Raw genomic sequence first — 19,837 nt, 5'->3', positions numbered from 1 at the left:
TATGTTACCATATCTAGTAGAGATCACGCGTATACTTCGATATTTTGATATGAATGTGTAAAAGTATTTTATGAAATAGGCGATACTTCACGATAGGGGATCCTGGCCATGAACTTAGGCAACTGAACTACACTGGCTCCCAGTAGAAGCTAGAATAGAATATAAAATACTACTTCCTGACTTTAAAGCACTAAAACATGATGAACCAACATATCTGAAAACTGCCTAAGCTTCTTTAGACCTGACATGAATATTGTAATCAGACATGCAAGTGAAGCATACAGGCTATTTGAACCTAGAACCAATTGTAAGTCAGGCGAGGGAGCATCTGTACACTGCGCACCAAGACTATACAACAAAATACCGCCTGAAGTGAAGAGCAGACAAGAAGAAAGCAAATTTAAAAAAAAGAGCTAAAGACTCTCCTATTCTGCACTGACCAGAAAACACTGCAAGGCAATTATAACATATAAGAAGCACCTTATTTTGAAAACGCACAAGGGCCCGTCAGAGAGGGGAATTATCCATGTGGAGGGCTGTACATAAAACCAAACAAAGTGAACGCAGTGAATTGAGTGCATACTCGGGAGCATCACTTCGAACATTCGACAACTTTTCCCCTTCTTTCGTCAAGTCGCTGAGTGACATAGTTCTATCATTTTGGCTTTTAACCATAATCCCGAATATCCCAAATCTTCATGTGTACCATTCTGCTGGCGTCACAGCACCAAATGCTATGACGTAAGCAGTCAACGAAAGGATGCTGGAAAAGGAGATAAATAAACATTTCTTTCCTTTGTTCCAGTTAAGTAGACCTGACTGATTTCATACCATAGAATAGTGGTTCTTAATCTGGGGGATGTGCCCCCCTAAGGGGGCGTCAGCAATTTTCAGGGGAGGCGCTGGCCCTGGGGAAAAATTAAAAATTTTCCAATTATTTTCGTTACTCTCTTAACAAGAGTGAGGAATTAATATTCAGAAGTTTATGAAAAAATGCAAACGTATCGCCTTATAACGTTAGTTTCCTATAGTCTACTGTTATATTTAGACTCGTTGGGCTTACCATGTTTTGTGATTAAGTACCTTCCTCCCTATACCTCGAAACCCCTTCTTTTTCTCTCTTTTTTATATTTTCCTTTAAATCTGGGAAGGAATTTTACTCAAGATGCAAAGGGGCGTGGAGGGAAGGACCAACTCTTATAGGGGGCGTGGTAATAAAAAGCTTAAGAACCCCTACCACAGACTGAGATTAAGGCAAATTTGGTCGGTTGCGCCGTGCATTCAGGAAGCTTACAAGACTAACGACTCTACAGGATTTGTTAACGATGTTGTTACCCTGAGATTTCTGCTTCGTCATCATTCGTCCGCGGTAAAATAAACCGCGACAGAGTTGAGAGGCGCAATCACCTGTGGTTATTGTTAGGTAACGTAAACCTGTGCGGTTTCCTTACTAAAACGCGGGAAGTCGGTTTCTAAAAATGATTTCGTAACTGCCATCATGATATCCATAGAGTTTCCTTTCTTAATCCTAACTCAAACACACACACACACACACACACACACACATATATATATATATATATATATATATATATGTGTGTGTGTGTGTGTGTGTAGAATTACTGGTCACTTTTACCAGATATATATGTAATTGTAATAGCCACAATGCCTTCTTAACTTCTCGAATTCTTCGCGCTTTTTTTTTTGGATACCCTAGTCACTACAAAGGCTTAAGATCCAAGAGCAAGAAACTGAAGTGGTTGAGATGTCCGGTAGTGGGAAACGAACCCACGCCACCACATCTCGTGGTAAGGTCGACAACGTGACCTCCTTGTGATTAGGGTGACGTGGGTTCATTTCCCGCTACCAGACAACTCAACCACTTATATTTCTTGGTCTTGGATCTTAAGGCTTTGTAGTGACAAGCGTATCCAAAAAAGCGCGAGGAATTTAAGAAGTTAAGAGGGCATTGTGGCTATTATAATTACACACACACACACACACACACACACACACACACACACACACATATATATATATATATATATATATATATATATATATATATATATATATATATATATATATATATATATATATATATATATATAATGTTCAACTTCAACCGCTTCATTAATGCTTGGAACGGAATGGTAGTTCTCTCTCTCTCTCTATACATATATGTATGTGAGTATATATATGTAAATATATACATACATACGTATATATATGAGAGAGAGAGAGAGAGTAGCAGTATTTTAGTTCATTATATTAAAAATCGTTTGAAGTTTTACGCCATACAACTAACTTTTTATTCAGAAGGACAAAGCTTATTCCCACGCTCACATTTCCCCTCTCTCTCTCTATCTCTCTCTCTCTCTCTCTCTCTCTCTCTCTCTCTCTCTCTCTCTATATATATATATATATATATATATATATATATATATATATATATATATACTGTACATGTATAAATATGTATATATACATTATATATATATATATATATATATATATATATATATATATATATATATATATATATGACTAAAAAAGTTAGTTGTATGACGTAAACCTTTATTATAATGAGCTAAAATATCAGAATTTCCCTCCTTGATAAGGTTCGACACGAATGGAATGCTCTCACGGTGTTACTCTTCTGAAGAATTATGAGTCTTCACATCCTGACATAAATACAAACGTTTTAGATATCTATTCGTATTAAGGCATGCATGCAAATTTGTCAAGGCTGTGCTGTGAAAATAAATACATATACATATACATACATATATATATATATATATATATATATATATATATATATATATATGTATATAGCCTATATATATATATATACATGTATATATATATATACATATATATATATATATATATATAAATATATATGTGTGTGTGTGTGTGTGTGTGTGTAAACATATAGTATACACAAACAATATATATATATATATATATATATATATATATATATATATATATATATATATATATATATATATATATATATATATATAATTTACAACTTTACTATGTGTGTGTGTGTAAACATATAATATACAATATATATGTACAGTATATACAGTATATATATAATATATATATATATATATAAAAGAATGCGGCATAAGTAACGCCCTTTGTTTAAGTGGAACAAAATGAAAGCCTTCTTGATTATCCTTTATTTTTTCGAACATGAATGTATTGCCACAGGTTAATAGATTAATATAATATATTAACAAAATTAATATAATGCTTATTCGGTTTAATAATGCGGCATAAGTAACGCCCTTTTTAATTTTATATCTTATAATGTATATTTCCTTTATTATTTTCTTTAATTAAATTGCTAAATCTTCATTTTTTCAGATATTTTATACAACCATGAGATTAACAAAGGAACAGAGTAAAAGCAAATCAACTTTACTATCAAAACAATAAAAATGGTGCTGAAACCGCAAGATTGTTATCAGCTGAGTTTAACATCCCAAGGGTGCAAAGCCGAAATATCATTTGCATTGAACATTATTAAACCGAATAAGCATTATATTAATTTTGTTAATATATTATATTAATCTATTAACCTGTGGCAATACATTCATGTTCGAAAAAATAAAGGATGATCAAAAAGGCTTTAATTTTGTTCCACTTAAAGAAAGGGCGTTATTTATGCCAAACCCTGTGTCTGTATATATACATATACATATATATATATATATATATATATATATATATATAGGCTAATGTGTGCCAATATATAATATACACAAAACAATATAAATATATATATATATATATATATATATATATATATATATATATATATATATATATATATATATATATATATATATATATATATAGGCTAATGTGTGCCAATATATAATATACACAAACAATATAAAAAATATATATATATATATATATATATATATATATGCATGTATAATATACAACTTTACTATATAATACTGTATATAGACTAAAAAACTCTCCTACGAAAAAAAAAATACGAATAATTTTTTTTTTAATCATTAAAATCCTTGGCAAATAATCTGGATGTAGCCTAACTCATTTAGCTAACAACACACAAACCCACACACACAGTCGTATGTCACATGTTTTGTCATTTTTTCATTTTTATCTCACGCTTAGGATAATCCGCTGACATCACTCGTAAAAAAATATTTCCTGTTGACAGTTCTTAAAAACACACCATTGTCCAGTGTTTCCTCTGCAGCTCGTTTCACAAATTCAGTCTTCACTTATTGAAATGTCTCCTTTTTAGTTTTCTGTAAAAGAAAACTGTTGTGCCGGCTTTGTCTGTCCGTCCCCACTTTATTCTGCCCGCACTTTTTCCGTCCGCCCTCAAATCTTAAAAAACTACTGAGGCTAGAGGGCTTCAAATTGGTATGTTGATCATCCACCCTCCAATCATCAAACATACCAAGTTGCAGCCCTCTAGCCTTAGTAGTTTTTATTTTATTTAATGTTAAAGTTAGCCATAATCATGCGTCTGGCAGCGATATAAGATAGGCCACTACCGGGCCGTGGTTAAAGTTTCATGGGTCGCGGCTCATCCAGCATTATACCGACACCACCGAAAGATAGATCTATTTTCGGTGGCCTTAATTATACGCTGTATCAGCTGTACACAAAACGATTGCGCCGAAGAAACTTCGGGGCGTTTTTTTACTTGTTTATTGCGTTGTCTACCTTCCCAATAGCGCTTCACTTTGATGCTTCTTCCTATTTTCTTGAATTTAATTTGACTTCATTTGGCAGCACGGTATTCTAAATCGGCCTTCCACAAATGGATCTTTCTCGTGGCAAAAAACATTACAGGATGTTAATCAAACTTGCAACAAATTCACCTGCTTCATTTTACCATAATGTTGCAGGAACTTCTCAGTATATTCCAACCAGCCCTTGTCTGACCATTATTATTCACATTTCATCTCGTATTCATTACTGCACCCGATATCTACAATTTCCTTTATGCTGGTTTCAACTGACACTGGAACATACGTAATTTTCCGTCTTTGTCCTTAATATTCAGTGTTTAAACGACGACTTCTCACTGCGATTTTATCTTACTCTAAAATTATGAAGTGAGTAGTGACATCCGGTGGTCGTTTGACGCAACTCACCCCCGTCAACTAGCGAATGCTTTATGTGGATAGTCGAACATTAATGCAAATGATAATGGTTCCACGATGCATCCTGGTGTATAATTATGCAAGCTGAGTTCGTGATGGGAATACAGTCAAACTTTTGTTTTCTTTCTAAATATTACGTCAGCCTTGATTTTACAAAATGTAAAGCTTGTGATATCCCGGTCAAGTTCAAAGGCTAACCGTCCCAGGTGTGTCTCTGATCACTTTTGTGTGTTTTTTCCTAAAGCTAGTGCCCAAAGGACAGGTACTAAAGGCCCTTACGTTATAGCCCGGGAGCGATGGAATGAGGAAAATTAGAGAGACAGACCTGTCGTCTTAAGACTGAAAAAACAGAAGCAGAGATAAAATTCCAAATCGTAGAAGTGTTACGAAAAAAGTATTCACGGACTGAGAGGAATGGATGATAGATATCGTGGCATTTCACTTTTTCATTTATCAGCGCTGCAATTTAGTCTCATCTCGATTATCTTGAGATAAAAAGGAACACACATTAAACAAGAAAGCACAAGCTATGCACTGTTTCATGATTCTAATTTATGCACAGACATACCAAGTGTTTTATTCCACTAAAGAGTTGATGATCTCAGCTACTTAATTAAACAAGCATCTAGCGGCCCATCAAAACAAATCTTACGGTTATCCCGTTTCCGGTGTTTCGAAATCCGCTCTTCACACGCTTTTCGTAACTCGGTCTTTCATCGAGAACATTCTCATCCATCCGACTGACTTTCAAGGGCAAACTTTGTTATCTGGGCGAACGCAATGTGTGGTCTCGCGGTGTTTGTGTTCATGCATATTCCTTCCCACGTAGCTCACGAGGCAAGCAAAGCAAGACTGTACAGGCTTATCGTTATGTCAGTCTCGTCCGTCTTAAAGGTTATGCTTTGATTTCATTATAACTCGAGCATGTATGTTAGTTTATTTGATTTTACAGATATTCATTTGTCTATCTACAAGCACATAGGCTCACGCGTATGAAAGTACTGTATTCGTAATAGAGCAAACTATTATTATGAAGTGCTGTAGTCTATCTTCTAAGGGGCATCATTGTACTGTGACCAGAAAATCACAATATAGTTATATGTGCAAAAACTTTATAGTTTCAAAATACAAATAATTTTTTGTTTTTTGTATTTGAAATAATACAGTTTTTGCTCATATACATCATTGTGGATTTTCACTTATAGTCCGTCTACTCGTACTATCCAGTACGCTAGTTTATGTTCTTATACATAAAAATACGGAAAAACAATGGAATCGCTGGCTTTCCCAGAAGGTTACACATGAATAAAACTGTCAAGATTAAATATGAAAATACAATTTCCATCGGTGCACGTTACAACATTCTTGTTCCTCCCACCTGAAAAAATTCTGGATGTTAAAAAACATTTCTTACTGTCATGTGAGCAGCTCATCAATGTAACGGTACTTGCTAAAATTGCGAGTCATACCTTTGATGTCATCTGTTTTTCACCAGAGGTTTTTCATTACCACTTTATCAGCTGAGATCTCACCATATTCTCTCACGTTGAGAGGATATGCGAAATTGCGCAGACAGGCTGTGGAGTGGGACTAGGGACTATACCTTCGTTCAAGCCTCATTATTTGTTCGTCCATGATTAGATCTTAGTTACAGCTTGAAGAAGCAAGCCAGGGTTCTGAGACAGACTGGCATACGCCTAAAAAGGCAGATGTCTTAGTGATGGGATAAACTATTGAGGGTTACGTCAACATGTCTAGGTTTATTCATTTTAATTACCTACTTAATTTTGTTAATATGACCTATATTTCTACAGATCTGCAAGAAAGTAAAAATTCTGAATGAATAAAAAAAAAACAGTATAGTTGTTAAAATCTTTGGATGGCTTACTGGACCGTATTGGAGGATTCGCGGCTAAATCGGCGGCAGAATTAGCCACCGATGGATTCTATTTTGATGGCATCAGTAAACTATGGTGTACTAGACAGAATAATGAGTTTACAAGCCTTTTCATTCCTACCTTGATATAAATTTCGATCCGTTATGATGCATTATCTATAGTATCTACAAGACATGTTGTGTTGAATTCAATACGCGTGTAAAATTTAATTTTCGGCAGCGAAAACTGTACAGCATCGGACGCTGTTTTAAGATGACGTATGTACATTACCGGTAGCCAACCTTTCCTGTCATTCAGAGCAACAAGCAAACGGAGATATTCAGTGCACACATCTCAGTCCTACAGTACCTACATTCAGATGCAATCGAGGTCAGGTGAGACTAGCTTTCCCAGGCTTCGATAATGTTTACTTTGGCAATAATGACATTCAGAGTTAGAAGAGAAAGTTGAACAAGTATAGACGACTGAATGGAAAAAAAAAGCATTACAAAGTAACAATTAAAGACCGGAGAGAGAGAGAGAGAGAGAGAGAGAGAGAGAGAGAGAGAGAGAGAGAGAGAGAGAGAGAGAGAGAGAGAGACGTTTACCACGCCATTCTAGTTCATACCCGATCAAATAACTATGTAGCGAAAACACATATTCAAATGCCTTGGACTGAGCGCATCTTCAGTTACTACAAGCTATCTTTAGTTCAGGGGATTAACCGATAAACATGTCCTGAATTATAAAGACCGCATCATGTGCCGAGATTATGTGCAGATTTTTACGATAGCCTAATTTTTCCTTGGTGAGCCTGTGACTGGTACAACGGTGTTTAGATTTTGTGAATGATAGATATGTAACTTATAGGCTTTGTTTTCGGTTACTGAGGTTGCTAGCTGTCTCGGTTAATGCCAGAACTAACACATAAAAATAAACAAGTAAAAATTGAGCCAAATTTTCTTCGGCGCAATCGAGTTTTCTGTACTGCGTACAATGCTGTATGAGCCGCGGCCCATGGAACTTTCAGCCACGGCCCAGTGGTGGCCTGTTATTTAGCGCTGCCAGACGCACGATCATGGCTAACTTTAATCTTAAATAAAATAAAAAAAAACTACTGGGCTAGAGGCTATGTTTGATGATTGGAGGGTGGATGATCAACATACCAATTTGCAGCCCTCTAGCCCTGGTAGTTTTTAAGATCTGAGGGCCGACAGAAAAAGTACTGACAAAAAAACTGCGGGCGGACAGACAAAGCCATCTCTAGTTTTCTCTTACAGAAAACTAATGCATTCAGAGATGAACCTATCCAAAGTTCCAAACCGATGCAGTAGAATAATCCGATCCCTACGTTTAGAAGGAGCTAATGTCTGACAGATGTTATTCCTATAATGTTTTTGACTCAGCAATAAGACACTGATATTTCTCTCTCTCTCTCTCTCTCTCTCTCTCTCTCTCTCTCTCTCTCTCTCTCTCTCTTCTCTTTGTTAATAAAATTCCTTTGATGCTTTCACTTAAAAGAAGCATTTTATTATACGACAAGTAAGACAGAAGTACAATCGAGACTCTTTATTTAAGGCAATAAACAACTTTCCACCGTCTTCTGATGCAGCTGCGCCTCTTAACTGTCTAACGTAAACGTGAGTTGCATTCAGTCTAACCAATCCTTAAGTCACTTTGCTTTCTCAATATGCTCATTACTATTTTTAGGGCAACTTGCTTTAATAAATGAACAAATGAGTAAATTAATAATTAATTAATAAATAAGTAAATACATACAAGCGTTCTATAATTTAATGAGCCTTTACTAAAAAGACTTAAAATTGTATTTTTCAATTTTACATATTTTTCTAATTCTGTCATTTATTCATTAACTATTAATTATTATTCTTAGAGAGAGAGAGAGAGAGAGAGAGAGAGAGAGAGAGAGAGAGAGAGAGAGAGAGAGAGAGAGAGAGAGAGAGAGTGATATATTAGTGAAAATTTCTTAAAACTTGCATGGATGTCATCTTTCAAGATTGTTCTCTCCTCGAGAAATTCGATTACCATATCGTAATTACTTCCTCCGAAACGCTATGCTTATGATTACCTTAAAATAGAATAGAATATAGAATTTAAGCCACAGGCCAAGCGCTGGGAACTATGGGGTCATTCAGCGCTTAAACTGAAACTGACAGTAAAAATGTCTGAAAGGTGTGTAACAGAAGGAAAACCTCGCAGTTGCACCATTAATCAGTTGTGACGGGAGGGTGGAAAGTAAGATGGAGGAAAATGATTATGAACGGAGGTATAGTAAAAGGAATGAAAGGGGTTGCAGCTATGGCCCGAAGGGACGCTGCAAAGAATCTTAAGTAATGCCTACAGCGCACCACATGAGGTGCACTGACTGCACGACCCTCCTATTGAACAGGAATACGTGAAAACTACCGAACTGACCTCTACGATGCTTTTAAAATATTCTCTATGTCCTATGCAACAACTAACCTGATTTTGATATGTGCAAAAAGAAAGCGTTAACTTCCTATTTGTGAAAGAAAAGGTATATACAGATTATATGGTTAACGACGCCAACGTTCCCTTGTATTCACAAACCTAATGTAAATAGTACATTATTTAGTAACAACAGTAATTGCATTGGTAGATGCTTGTAATATGTGACTGACCTTTCTGATTGTACATAGTTTTAATAAACTAGCTTCTAGGGTGTTTCCAATTTTCCTTAACTGGTTTTTTCTTCACTTTGGACATTGGTTAAGCTGTTCTGTATTCAGTATTATTTTTATAGCACTGATAATCCATTATTTCACCAGAACTCTTAGAGATACAAGTCTCATTCGAAGGTTCATAATTGGAAATTATTATTATTATTATTATTATTATTATTATTATTATTATTATTATTATTATTATTATTATTATTATTAGAAAAAAGCGTATCAATTCCTAACACGGTGTCAGACATTTATTATTATTATTATTATTATTATTATTATTATTATTATTATTATTATTACTAAAATCAGCCTATCAATTCCTAACACGGTATAAGGCATTTATTATTATTATTATTATTATTATTATTATTATTAAAAAATCAGCCTATCAATTCCTAATACGGTATAAGGCATTTATTATTTTTATTATTATTATTACTAAAATCAGCCTATCAATTCCTAATACGGTATAAGGCATTGATAACACATGATCACGAACAGCAACAGCATTACCCACAGTGCTCCTACATATTTTCTTAGAGCACCAATTCATCCAATTCGCGATTCATCCCCATACGTTATTCCCTTCTCGTTAATTATTCTGTACCACAGACACACTGGTGCACCTCGGATGTACCGTTAAGCTTTCGCCTCTCGGCGGTGAGGAGAGATACATCTTGTGGTCTCTTTGCCTGGGGCGAGATTGTTCTCACCGCTTTCGGCTTCCTTATAATACTCGCAAGTTTGACAGCTGGCTGCCTTAAACAATGTATGTAATGTATGTATGTATATATATATATATATATATATATATATATATATATATATATATATATATATATATATATATAGAGTCCTTTTTATTGTCATCCTGATTTCTCTTATTTCTTCATTTTACTCTTAGTTTCAACATTTGAACGCTTTTAGCTTAAGGGATGGTATTCATATTTGTCAGTTTATGCATTCAAAATGTTTAATAATAATAATAATAATAATATAATAATAATAATAATATTAATGGTGTAGGCCTATGTATGTATTATGTATAGGCCTACACCATTATTATTATTATTATTATTATTATTATTATTATTATTATTATTAAACATTTTGAATGCATAAACTGACAAATATGAATACAATCCCCTAAGCTAAAAGTGTTCAAATGTTGAAACTAAGAGTAAAATGCAGAAATGAGACAAATCAGGACGACAATAAAAAGGACTATTATAACTGAATGATCACCGAACCCTTCTGTGACCCGGAGTTAGAACCCTATAGGCATACAAAGGTTACAAAGACGATTTTTACATATTTTAACACACAGAAGCTCCTTGTTAAAATCTTTAATGACAAGCTTAAAAATAATGACGGTGCAAAGCATCCAGATTTTAATTTCTGAAGCATCACTTATGCCTTATAGACTGTAATATGAAAGTCATTGAAGATTTCGCTGTTATGCGCTACACACAAAACGCACAGAAGCACGTAATCACAGGTGAGCAAAATGTCGGTAATGAAGTAACTGGAACTGAAACCGGATAGCTTAGCGATGTACCTGACTGATGATCGACCTTTTTGTTTATTCATTTTTTTTTTTGTCTGTAAATTTTCTTCTTATAATGATTGCTTTTTGGAGAGAACTGACAGATAGAACTGGTTAACATGCACTTTAAATCTCTCTCTCTCTCTCTCTCTCTGTTGCTTTTATTTTTAAAAGGTTACCGGTTAGCCTGATAATATATAATAACCATTTCTGATATTATATAACAACCATTTCTTATTCGAGCACAAGTGAAACCTACAAGCAACCATATTTCAAAATACCTCCTACATTTCTGACCAAGAAAAAAAAAAGAAAAGAAAAAACAACAGGGGAAATGTACAACGAAATATCTGGGAAATTCAATCGTTCACCTTACGCTTCTTATGCAATCAAATCAATGTTTCAAAACCAGAACGATTATGAAACCGTATAAAATTCAAAATGGCTTCCTAGTTTGTGACTTTAATTTACATCATCCATATAAAATACGGAAGTCCCGTTTATTCAGTATATCTTTACTCTTGAGGAAACACAAAACAACAATAACGACGTGTAATGAATTACAAGTGGCTATGCAAGATGACAATGGCAGTGGCATTAATCCTTTTTCATTACGTATAGTCGTTATATTTACACTCGATACCCGTCGCCATTTGCAGAAATGCGTTATTCATGTGAGGTGAGGAATCAATTTCTCACAATAAATATATATTTTTATTTTACCACCGTTTCTCATCCTCACGACCTGTACTTTTCCCTTTTTTCTTTACTCTGTTCCTTCATTGTTTTTATTAAAGCCGAATTCATCAGTCTTCATCATCCACAGTGTAAAATCAACGATTGCAGAGCTTTGGTTCATCCTTACAGTGTTGCCAAATTTTCATCTCATCAGTTGCCACATCTGGGACAAAATGCTGCATGGTTATACAAAAGTCTCGTTATAATACGAACGAGAACACCTGATGTGGCTAAACCACAATGGAGAGAGAGAGAGAGAGAGAGAGAGAGAGAGAGAGAGAGAGAGAGAGAGAGAGAGAGAGAGAGTTGTCTTGTTAAATGACGTTATATGACCCAAAGCAAAATAAATTATAACACTGATGGAACAAAAACCAATTTTATCTAGGAGGAATTCACCTAGAAAACCCGAAGAATACCAATTTGAACGCTGACGAGCTAGAACTAGACAGAGTTATATATATATATATATATATATATATATATATATATATATATATATATATATATATATATATATATATATACATACAGTATATATATATATACACACAGTATATATATATATATATCTCTATTTATATATTATATATATATATATATATATATATATATATATATATATATATATATATATATATATATATATATATATATATAATAATTTGATCGTATAGAGACGTATGAATACACACGCACACAAGCCAAGCGCAGGGGCCTATGGGGTCATTCAGCGCTGAAACGGATATTGACAATAAATAGGTTTGAAAGGTGTAACAGGAGGAATACCTCGCAGTTGCATTTTGAAACAATTGTTAGGAGAGGGTGGAACATAAGATGGAAATAAGAGAATATGAACGTAGGTACAGTAACAGAAATGAAAGGGGTTGTAGCTAGGGACCGAAGGGACGCTGCAAAGAGCCTTGAGTAATACCTCCAGAGAACACTTACTTATAAGTTAGTATTTCAAACCAGAAATTATGTGAATCTGACATTCTTCAACAAGGCTAGTAAAATGCGCCTAAGCCTAACCACTTGGTGTGTATGAGTGTTAAATCTCCTCCAGCTACATAATTATCCTGAAATAGGATTCTCCTAAATATACACTTGATGTCAATGTACATCGTATAGCCATGACATTTTTTCGTTTCTGGGAAAAGGTATATTACACGTGTTTGAAATAAGTACCGATGACGCACCATAAACGTACATTCAACCGCTACAAAAGTAAAAAACCTTAAAAAAAGTAAAACATCCAATGGTGATATTTTTTTTATGAGAGAGGGAGAAAGAGAGAATCTTCAGTTCTTTTACTCCAATCTCCATACCCGCTTCGGCACCACCAAGAAAAAAAAAAACTTGCTTCTCAGCTCCTAAAATAAAAATGAACAACTCTTCAAACATTTCACACGTTCAGAAATTCCTTACGACAAATTCCAGAATTTCCCCACGACTCATTTCAGATTTTTTTTTTTTTTCGTGGTGAATTATAAAATTCCCCCGCTACGTATTTCAGAATTTCAACATGGCGAATCCCAAAATGTTCTCATGGCGAAGTCAGAACGCTAAGGAATTTCCGGGAGAGAGAGAGAGAGAGAGAGAGAGAGAGAGAGAGAGAGAGAGAGAGAGAGAGAGAGAGAGAGAGAGTGATTTGATTACTCACGAAATGCACAGGAAGGAAAAAGAGGTTCCGGATTTCACATATGCAAATGCGAATATGGTACAGAACGCCAAGTTTAAACGGAACGTCAGAATAATCTCATTAATACAGTTGCCAACGCTTTGTATAGGCCTTATCCTTCCCTATTAGAAACATTAATGCTTAATAATGCTCCATATCACCGACCTGTGCATCTGAAACTGACTTGCAGGAGACTACAATCTCAGGTCATCAAATTTCGTCCAGCAAAAGCCGGGATAAGATGCATATTTCTCATCTTGTACCGTTATTTTGCAAATTGTTCGATGGACTCCAGAAAATCACGTGTCTGAGATGAAAACGGACTTCGAGTATTTTGCGAGAAAGTTGAGGAATGATTATGACGTCAATGTGAGGTTGTCAGAGGAAAGGATTGCCAATAATTGTGTCCTCTTTGAGGAGATCGAGAAGTTGGATTTCTGAGATCACTGAAGTCTTCGTAGTGCAGTAATGCCTAGTTCAGTCATCATTTTGAATTTATTAATTTTTTTGTCATCTTCACTTTACTAAAAAAATGTCTCCTCTTGGTCCTTTTTTATTTTTGCAATTTAGGCTATACTGAAGAAGCTTGCCTTGCATTACCTTCTGTAGAAGCTTGCCTTGCATTACCTTCTGTAGAAGCTTGTCTTGCATTACCTTCTGTAGAAGCTTGTCTTGCATTACCTTCTGTAGAAGCTTGTCTTGCATTACCTTCTGTAGAAGCTTGCCTTGCATTACCTTCTGTAGAAGCTTGTCTTGCATTACCTTCTGTAGAAGCTTGTCTTGCATTACCTTCTGTAGAAGCTTGTCTTGCATTACCTTCTGTAGAAGCTTGCCTTGCATTACCTTCTGTAGAAGCTTGTCTTGCATTACCTTCTGTAGAAGCTTGTCTTGCATTACCTTCTGTAGAAGCTTGTCTTGCATTACCTTCTGTAGAAGCTTGTCTTTGCATTACCTTCTGTAGAAGCTTGTCTTGCATTACCTTCTGTAGAAGCTTGTCTTGCATTACCTTCTGTAGAAGCTTGTCTTGCATTACCTTCTGTAGAAGCTTGCCTTGCATTACCTTCTGTAGAAGCTTGTCTTGCATTACCTTCTGTAGAAGCTTGTCTTGCATTACCTTCTGTAGAAGCTTGTCTTGCATTACCTTGCATTACCTTCTGTAGAAGCTTGCCTTGCATTACCTTTCTGTAGAAGCTTGTCTTGCATTACCTTCTGTAGAAGCTTGTCTTGCATTACCTTCTGTAGAAGCTTGCCTTGCATTACCTTCTGTAGAAGCTTGTCTTGCATTACCTTCTGTAGAAGCTTGTCTTGCATTACCTTCTGTAGAAGCTTGTCTTGCATTACCTTCTGTAGAAGCTTGTCTTGCATTACCTTTCTGTAGAAGCTTGCCTTGCATTACCTTCTGTAGAAGCTTGTCTTGCATTACCTTCTGTAGAAGCTTGTCTTGCATTACCTTCTGTAGAAGCTTGTCTTGCATTACCTTCTGTAGAAGCTTGCCTTGCATTACCTTCTGTAGAAGCTTGTCTTGCATTACCTTCTGTAGAAGCTTGTCTTGCATTACCTTCTGTAGAAGCTTGCCTTGCATTACCTTCTGTAGAAGCTTGTCTTGCATTACCTTCTGTAGAAGCTTGCCTCGCATTGCCTTCTGTAGAAGCTTGTCTTGCATTACCTTCTGTAGAAGCTTGCCTTGCATTGCCTTCTGTAGAAGCTTGTCTTGCATTACCTTCTGTAGAAGCTTGCCTCGCATTGCCTTCTGTAGAAGCTTGCCTTGCATTACCTTCTGTAGAAGCTTGTCTTGCATTACCTTCTGTAGAAGCTTGCCTTGCATTGCCTTCTGTAGAAGCTTGCCTTGCATTACCTTCTGTAGAAGCTTGTCTTGCATTACCTTCTGTAGAAGCTTGCCTTGCATTGCCTTCTGTAGAAGCTTGTCTTGCATTGCCTTCTGTAGAAGCTTGTCTTGCATTACCTTCTGTAGAAGCTTGCCTCGCATTGCCTTCTGTAGAAGCTTGTCTTGCATTGCCTTCTGTAGAAGCTTGTCTTGCATTACCTTCTGTAGAAGCTTGTCTTGCATTACCTTCTGTAGAAGCTTGCCTTGCATTGCCTTCTGTAGCAGCTTGTCTTGCATTACCTTCTGTAGAAGCTTGCCTCGCATTGCCTTCTGTAGAAGCTTGTCTTGCATTGCCTTCTGTAGAAGCTTGTCTTGCATTACCTTCTGTAGAAGCTTGCCTCGCATTGCCTTCTGTAGAAGCTTGTCTTGCATTGCCTTCTGTAGAAGCTTGTCTTGCATTACCTTCTGTAGAAGCTTGCCTCGCATTGCCTTCTGTAGAAGCTTGTCTTGCATTGCCTTCTGTAGAAGCTTGTCTTGCATTACCTTCTGTAGAAGCTTGTCTTGCATTACCTTCTGTAGAAGCTTGCCTTGCATTGCCTTCTGTAGAAGCTTGTCTTGCATTGCCTTCTGTAGAAGCTTGTCTTGCATTACCTTCTGTAGAAGCTTGCCTCGCATTGCCTTCTGTAGAAGCTTGCCTTGCATTACCTTCTGTAGAAGCTTGTCTTGCATTACCTTCTGTAGAAGCTTGCCTTGCATTGCCTTCTGTAGAAGCTTGCCTTGCATTACCTTCTGTAGAAGCTTGTCTTGCATTACCTTCTGTAGAAGCTTGCCTTGCATTGCCTTCTGTAGAAGCTTGCCTTGCATTACCTTCTGTAGAAGCTTGTCTTGCATTACCTTCTGTAGAAGCTTGTCTTGCATTGCCTTCTGTAGAAGCTTGTCTTGCATTACCTTCTGTAGAAGCTTGTCTTGCATTACCTTCTGTAGAAGCTTGCCTTGCATTGCCTTCTGTAGAAGCTTGTCTTGCATTACCTTCTGTAGAAGCTTGTCTTGCATTACCTTCTGTAGAAGCTTGCCTTGCATTGCCTTCTGTAGAAGCTTGCCTTGCATTACCTTCTGTAGAAGCTTGTCTTGCATTACCTTCTGTAGAAGCTTGCCTTGCATTACCTTCTGTAGAAGCTTGCCTTGCATTACCTTCTGTAGAAGCTTGTCTTGCATTACCTTCTGTAGAAGCTTGCCTCGCATTTCCTTCTGTAGAAGCTTGTCTTGCATTACCTTCTGTAGAAGCTTGCCTTGAATTACCTTCTGTAGAAGCTTGCCTTGCATTACCTTCTGTAGAAGCTTGTCTTGCATTACCTTCTGTAGAAGCTTGCCTCGCATTGCCTTCTGTAGAAGCTTGCCTTGCATTACCTTCTGTAGAAGCTTGTCTTGCATTACCTTCTGTAGAAGCTTGCCTCGCATTGCCTTCTGTAGAAGCTTGTCTCGCATTGCCTTCTGTAGAAGCTTGCCTTGCATTACCTTCTGTAGAAGCTTGTCTTGCATTACCTTCTGTAGAAGCTTGCCTTGCATTACCTTCTGTAGAAGCTTGCCTTGCATTACCTTCTGTAGAAGCTTGTCTTGCATTACCTTCTGTAGAAGCTTGTCTTGCATTACCTTCTGTAGAAGCTTGCCTCGCATTGCCTTCTGTAGAAGCTTGCCTTGCATTGCCTTCTGTAGAAGCTTGTCTTGCATTGCCTTCTGTAGAAGCTTGCCTCGCATTGCCTTCTGTAGAAGCTTGCCTCGCATTGCCTTCTGTAGAAGCTTGTCTTGCATTACCTTCTGTAGAAGCTTGCCTCGCATTGCCTTCTGTAGAAGCTTGCCTCGCATTGCCTTCTGTAGAAGCTTGTCTTGCATTGCCTTCTGTAGAAGCTTGCCTCGCATTGCCTTCTGTAGAAGCTTGTCTTGCATTACCTTCTGTAGAAGCTTGTCTTGCATTACCTTCTGTAGAAGCTTGTCTTGCATTACCTTCTGTAGAAGCTTGTCTTGCATTACCTTCTGTAGAAGCTTGTCTTGCATTACCTTCTGTAGAAGCTTGCCTCGCATTGCCTTCTGTAGAAGCTTGCCTCGCATTGCCTTCTGTAGAAGCTTGTCTTGCATTGCCTTCTGTAGAAGCTTGCCTTGCATTGCCTTCTGTAGAAGCTTGTCTTGCATTACCTTCTGTAGAAGCTTGTCTTGCATTACCTTCTGTAGAAGCTTGTCTTGCATTGCCTTCTGTAGAAGCTTGCCTTGCATTACCTTCTGTAGAAGCTTGTCTTGCATTACCTTCTGTAGAAGCTTGCCTCGCATTGCCTTCTGTAGAAGCTTGCCTCGCATTGCCTTCTGTAGAAGCTTGCCTTGCATTACCTTCTGTAGAAGCTTGTCTTGCATTACCTTCTGTAGAAGCTTGTCTTCCCTTTGCATTTACCTTCTGTAGAAGCTTGCCTTGCATTACCTTCTGTAGAAGCTTGTCTTGCATTACCTTCTGTAGAAGCTTGCCTCCGCATTGCCTTCTGTAGAAGCTTGTCTTGCATTACCTTCTGTAGAAGCTTCTGTAGAGGCTTGCCTTGCATTACCTTCTGTAGAAGCTTGCCTTGCATTACCTTCTGTAGAAGCTTGTCTTGCATTACCTTCTGTAGAAGCTAGCCTTGCATTACCTTCTGTAGAAGCTTGTCTTGCATTACCTTCTGTAGAAGCTTGTCTTGCATTACCTTCTGCAGAAGCTTATCTTGCATTACCTTCTGTAGAAGCTTGCCTCGCATTACCTTCTGTAGAAGCTTGCCTCGCATTACCTTCTGTAGAAGCTTGCCTCGCATTACCTTCTGTAGAAGCTTGCCTCGCATTACCTTCTGTAGAAGCTTGCCTCGCATTACCTTCTGTAGAAGCTTGCCTCGCATTACCTTCTGTAGAAGCTTGCCTCGCATTACCTTCTGTAGAAGCTTGTCTTGCATTACCTTCTGTAGAGGCTTGTCTTGCATTACCTTCTGTAGAAGCTTGTCTTGCATTACCTTCTGTAGAAGCTTGCCTTTCATTACCTTCTGTAGAAGCTTGCGTCCTCGCATTACCTTCTGTAGAAGCTTGCCTCAGATTACCTTCTGTAGAAGCTTGTCTTGCATTACCTTCTGTAGAGGCTTGTCTTGCATTACCTTCTGTAGAAGCTTGTCTTGCATTACCTTCTGTAGAAGCTTGCCTTTCATTACCTTCTGTAGAAGCTTGCCTCGCATTACCTTCTGTAGAAGCTTGCCTCGCATTATCTTCTGTAGAAGCTTGCCTCGCATTACCTTCTGTAGCAGCTTGCCTTGCATTACGCTCTGTAGAATTTTGCTTTGCATTACGTACTGTAGAAGCTGGCTTTGCATTACGCACTGTGCAAACATGCTTTGCATTTCGCACTGTTTAAGTTTGCTTTGCGTTATGTACTGTAGAAGCTTGCTCAGCAATGGCCAATCTGATTTCTTCTAGGTGAATGTGCGTACATCACTGATAATGAAAACAAATGTACTATTAATAATAATGTTGAGCATCTATGAAGAGACATCGAGCGCTAAAGCTGATAAAAGTTTGCTTTAAGGCCTCAGAGTAACGAAGCTACCTGGATCACGTCTAAAACCATAAAGAATTATTGACAAAAACACCAAATTTAGCTTTTTCGGATGAGGAAATTCTTAACAAAGCAGCGAAATAACTGGAAAAAAGGCTATGAAAATGACACAGAAAACTGAAAGGAGCCTTTTCCTATAAAAAAAAAAATGCAAAGCCGTTAGCGATTTAACGCTAGGTCTAGGTCTTTACTACGCCATTACCCAGAGCGACCGATTCGAAAAGGAACACGATAATCCATATAACTAGCTTATAAAAAACGACATGTGAAAGCAATCGATAAAAGTAACGCACGTGTACCAGTCAAAATAATTGCAGAGTACGACACGTCAAAACACCTGCCTCCCTCCCGCCCGCCCACGATTCCGAAAATTTCGATCAGTTGGCGGGTTTCCTTTGTGAGTGCCGGACCTACAAATGAGATCAGTTCTCCTTAAAACTGAAAACCTATTCTGTGCATATACTTTCTTCTTCCAGGGACTTGAAGGTACAATTTTGGCGGTGTTAACAAGTAAAATCTCTCGAGACGAAAGTTTTGCAGGACTGCACTGATAATTGGTAAGCTACAAAAACGGCTGTAACTGTGATGAAATAGCAGTTTGAAGACGCAAACTGCAACAAGATACAAAAAATACTACAGGCAAAACCGTTGTTCTAGTCGTGCTATGAGAAA

The 19,837-nt window shown here is 37.1% G+C and overlaps 3 protein-coding genes across 4 annotated transcripts in view; 1 reads left to right on the top strand and 2 right to left on the bottom strand.

Moving 5' to 3' along the window:
* LOC136831686 (uncharacterized) overlaps positions 1-18,191 on the bottom strand; it is a 61,566-nt gene extending 43,375 nt beyond the window's left edge. Inside the window, exons 1-6 of the mRNA XM_067092316.1 lie at positions 17,993-18,191; positions 17,581-17,769; positions 17,149-17,499; positions 16,825-17,067; positions 16,501-16,689; positions 15,286-16,419 (exon numbers count right to left, since the gene is read on the bottom strand). Of these exons, the coding sequence (XP_066948417.1) occupies positions 15,286-16,419; positions 16,501-16,689; positions 16,825-17,067; positions 17,149-17,499; positions 17,581-17,769; positions 17,993-18,191 (2,305 nt within the window). The remainder of the gene's footprint in view (positions 1-15,285; positions 16,420-16,500; positions 16,690-16,824; positions 17,068-17,148; positions 17,500-17,580; positions 17,770-17,992) is intronic.
* Positions 1-19,837, top strand: part of LOC136831276 (bestrophin-4-like) — a 92,129-nt gene that overhangs the window by 35,253 nt on the left and 37,039 nt on the right. The window lies entirely within an intron of this gene.
* stas (Transmembrane protein stas) overlaps positions 1-19,837 on the bottom strand; it is a 157,752-nt gene that overhangs the window by 126,600 nt on the left and 11,315 nt on the right. The window lies entirely within an intron of this gene.

The sequence above is a fragment of the Macrobrachium rosenbergii genome, chromosome 48, assembly GCF_040412425.1.
Source record: "Macrobrachium rosenbergii isolate ZJJX-2024 chromosome 48, ASM4041242v1, whole genome shotgun sequence".
In the NCBI taxonomy this organism is placed as follows: domain Eukaryota; kingdom Metazoa; phylum Arthropoda; class Malacostraca; order Decapoda; family Palaemonidae; genus Macrobrachium; species Macrobrachium rosenbergii.
This window is presented reverse-complemented; position numbering and strand designations above follow the sequence as displayed.